This window comes from Porites lutea, chromosome 14 (genome assembly GCF_958299795.1).
Source record: "Porites lutea chromosome 14, jaPorLute2.1, whole genome shotgun sequence".
NCBI classification, from domain to species: domain Eukaryota; kingdom Metazoa; phylum Cnidaria; class Anthozoa; order Scleractinia; family Poritidae; genus Porites; species Porites lutea.
Genome location: NC_133214.1, coordinates 1,463,587 through 1,467,679, shown reverse-complemented (window position 1 = coordinate 1,467,679; position 4,093 = coordinate 1,463,587). Strand labels below are relative to the sequence as shown.

General features: G+C 39.4%; 1 protein-coding gene across 1 annotated transcript; it reads left to right on the top strand.

The window, feature by feature from the left end:
- The first annotated feature begins 375 nt into the window (after positions 1 to 375).
- Positions 376 to 2,622, top strand: LOC140924366 (protein ABHD18-like). Its single transcript, XM_073374399.1, has 2 exons — positions 376 to 1,098; positions 2,023 to 2,622. Exons 1-2 carry the CDS (start codon positions 394 to 396, stop codon positions 2,620 to 2,622), a joined length of 1,305 nt encoding a protein of 434 aa, XP_073230500.1. The 5' UTR covers positions 376 to 393.
- Positions 2,623 to 4,093: the final 1,471 nt, after the last annotated feature.

The window sequence follows — 4,093 nt, the reverse complement described above, 5'->3', positions numbered from 1 at the left end:
TTCCAATAGTTACGAGTCACTGACGAAAATGTAATCGCGGTCCCGAGAGAATCCGAGAATATAACGACAATTCATCGACTCATGTTAGGGACGGACCATTAGAAAAGTTATGAGGGGAGAGGGGAATATTTGAGCCGCAGGAATTTTTTTTTCGTTATCAATTTCCTTTGAATAAGTTTTTTTTTAGGCCATAGTATGAATACTTTTTAGGATAAAATTGGCGTGCAAGAATTTTTTTCATTTAATTTTCGCTTGCGCGAATATATTTTTTTTACTTCGCCACCCCCCCCCCGACCCGCACCATATAAGTTTTCTAATGGTCCGTCCTTGTGACGGCAAGAAACAGGCCTGGTCGCTAAATCGAAAAGAAAAGCTTGTTTCTTCTGTGGCCCGATGTGTTTTGCCAGTAAAAGCGATATTATTTATCGCAGGCTTATCTTGTCATCGTTCTTTTCGAAAGGATGGGGTGATGTAAAAGTATATGAACGACTGTTAGAAGCACGGAAAGTCGTGTCCGATAGGACAAAAGTTAACACGCTTATTCCTTCAGATTATCCTGTTGAACTAACCAAATCGTGGACGAAAGACGCATGTTACATTGCAGAAGGACATTTTATTTCTCCATTAGCTGAGTTCTTTCCAGGACTGTTGCCCAAAGAAAGTGAAAATGCTCACTTTCAGATCATCGTCCCGAAAAAGTGGCCCAAAAAAGGACGAAAACCGTTATGCCTTCATCTGGCTGGAACAGGCGACCATTATTTCTGGCGAAGGAGAAATCTAATGGCTAAACCTCTTGTCAAGGAGCACGGCATTGCGTCGATCTTATTAGAAAACCCTTTTTACGGTTTAAGGAAACCGAATAACCAAGTTCGATCAAGTCTAAGACATGTTGCGGATTTGTTTGTTATGGGTGCTGCACTAATTCTAGAATCACATGTTCTACTTCATTGGGGCCACCGCCAGGGTTACGCCCCCCTGGGAATTACTGGGATATCCATGGGGGGACATATGGCTTCCCTTGCATGCACTGCTTGGCCGGAACCACTGGCTATAGTACCCTGTCTGTCCTGGAGTACAGCATCTTCAGTCTTTACACAGGTAGATAAAAGTTCAGAGCTGTCATTAAGGCCCGTTACTCTGAGCTTACGTGATGTTACAGGTGATCAAAGCGGAAAGCTGATGGTGGCACTATAAATTTTTATGAATCTTCATTTGCTACGGCTGCTTCAAAACTTAATGACAACCCTGAAAGTTCATTTTTTAGTATGTGGCCAAAGCAATGGTGATCTTTTCACATGTAAAGATAGCATGTTATTTTCATGTGTGAAGGTATTATGTTCAGTTGTGTAAATGCAATTATTACACCCTTGGGAGTAGCCTGAGAAAACAGCTGACATGTGGAGATGCTACCACTGGTTTCCCCACCAAATAACGTCTGAGAAACAAGCACACAAATTCCATAATGATGATGCATCACTACCTAGATCTGGGTAGTGCCTCTGATTGGTTGAATGAAATTTCCCACGCAGCACGACCAATCAGAAGCACTACCCAGATCTGGGTAGTGGCGCGTCATCAGTATGGAATTTCTGCACTCGCTTCTCAGACATCATTTGGCAGGGAAACCTGCCTGGTAAGGTTGCCAAATGTTGGCTGTTTTCTCAGGCTACCGTGGAAGCCATGGCAAAGGAACTAGTGGTTACCAGGGTTGTCAAAAGTAGCCGGCTGCTGGCGAAAATTGCTGCCTACTTGGTTAGTATAGGGCGACTACTCTGCTTGGCATTTCTTTACGGATGGCGTTTCTTAAATAAAATACCCCTGAACTGGCAGCTTACTTTGACAATTCAGCTGTCTACTTCAAAACTTTCTGACAACCCTGGGTTACAGGTGCAAAATTTTTAGTGTAAGTCATTTTGTTGACTCTCTGCTGTGCCCATTTAAGCTAAATTTATGACTTTAGGTTCTTTATTTCATTTTTTCATTGTGCATACTCGAGGGTGATCAGAATTTTTTCTCTTCCAGGGAGTGATGAGCAAAGCTTGTGCGTGGAGCACACTGGAAAGACAACTCTTAAATGAAGACTACAGAAAAAATCTTCTGAATAATGTGGCAATCAATGGCGATGCATTTACTCAGTTTGATAAAGACTTGCTAAGGGATGGTTTAATTGAGACTGATTATCACTGGAACACTTCACCTCAATCTTACTTGGAAAATGATAGAAAGAACATGGATGAAAATGGCGTCCAGACACTCTACCTTCAACATGAACACATTTACAATAATGTAAAGAGTAATTTCCTTGATTATCTACCCTCATTTCTTAGGAAAACTAAGGGTACAGGAACATCATCAACAAGATCAGAAACAGTAGATTTCATGAATTTTGTCATGGACGAAGCCACCCATCTGAAGAACTTTCCACAACCAGTTGATTCCAGCCTGGTGCGATTTGTTGTAGCAAAGCATGATGCTTACATTCCACGGGATAATATTGCAAGTCCATGTGATATTTGGCCTGGATGTTCAGTAGAGTATATAAACTGTGGGCATGTTGCAGCTTGGTTGAACCATCAGGGTGTGTTTAGAAGAGTGATAAAAAATGTCTTTGATCAACTTTAATGATGAGCTATTTAACCCTTTAAGCCCCAATATCCACAAGCAAATTCTCCAAACTGATCTCTATACATTTCTTTAAAGAATAAGTTGAGAGAATATGAGAAAAGATCAAGGCATTTTCTCTTTGGTGATCATTTAATTAATTCTCATAACCTAATCTCTTGACATTGTATGGATATCGTTAGGAGAAAATTGATGTTGGTCACTATTGGGACTTGAAAGGGTTTAAGAAAGAGGGAGATTACTTATGCCTGTACAACACAATCAAGTCTCTTGTGATTTCTTAGCCTGCGAGCAAGCTCTCCATTTGGACGAGTGAAGCGAGCCATGCGAGCGTGAATTTAAGAGGGAAGAAGCCATTGTAGAAAAAAAGAATCATTATACGTTGCTGGGAAACTGCCCACCTACCCCTCCCCTAAGCCAACATTAACACTTACTTCTCACTTAGGGGAGGTGTAGGTGGGCAGTAATTATCAGCACTTCATACGGAGCCTTAACCGTGGTATCTTATGAAAGATAAAACTTTAACCACTCTAAAGGTATTTTTTTTCAGAGGTAGGTTTAAGTGTTTGATATGTCCAGGGGGAGGTTAAAATGCTGTTCCCTTTGCTCCTGGAAGTTGCCGAAAATTCAAACAGGGCATTTTGGTTGAATGGACACTAGGATAATAGTAGAGCTAAAAATTAACAGCTGGTAAATTAAAAATCTCTTATAAAAAGAGTGAAGTTGTTCTGCATTTTAATGATAGTAATATTTAAAATTTGATGAGAAATAAATTTATTTGGCAAAACCTTGAAAAGATGTAGCCCCCCTCACTTTTTAAGTGAAGGTGTAATGTCAAATCCCAGATCAAAGGCCAGAAAGTTATATAAATTTTATTTTTTTTTTATTAGAGTTACATGCTCTAACATTAATTTACCAACTGTAAGACCTTGGGTGAGAATGCTAGATCGAGTAAAGGGTGGTGGCTCTTGCGTTGTAGTCAAGAGGCGTGCCTTAGATCGTGACAATAAGGAAGGACCTGCCTTTGGGCAGAACATACACACACACTTTTCCAGACATCCAAAAGGTTAACCATAGTAATATATATGTTGTAGTTAATTTTTTATTTCAGTTAATTTTTGTTTTTTCTTTGTTTCAAATTAATTAGCATAATTCTGAGCATACATTATCATACCCAAAAACGATGGAAAAATAACAATTAACTGCAACATATACATGACTGGCTCCTTGACGTATCACTGCCTTTTCTCTTCATCAAATTTATTATCCATTGTTTATAAAAATATATTAATATTGCATAGGATCCAATCTCAAGTGCACCTATACTGTAACATAATCATCGAAAAGTTTTCAAGAAAACAGACAGCCCCCTTCACTTTCTACTTTCTATTTACCTTGCCTCTGAATAAAGAGCATGTTTACAGGCCAGTGAATTGTGTGATGCCATTAATACTTAAAATACAGTAGCATT

Bases quoted from the DNA above. Each gene is read 5' to 3' on its own strand.
- LOC140924366 (XM_073374399.1), top strand. From the start codon at position 394: ATGTGTTTTGCCAGTAAAAGCGATATTATTTATCGCAGGCTTATCTTG. The intron at 1,099-2,022 runs GTAGATAAAAGT...TTTCTCTTCCAG, and splicing joins CATCTTCAGTCTTTACACAG to GGAGTGATGAGCAAAGCTTG.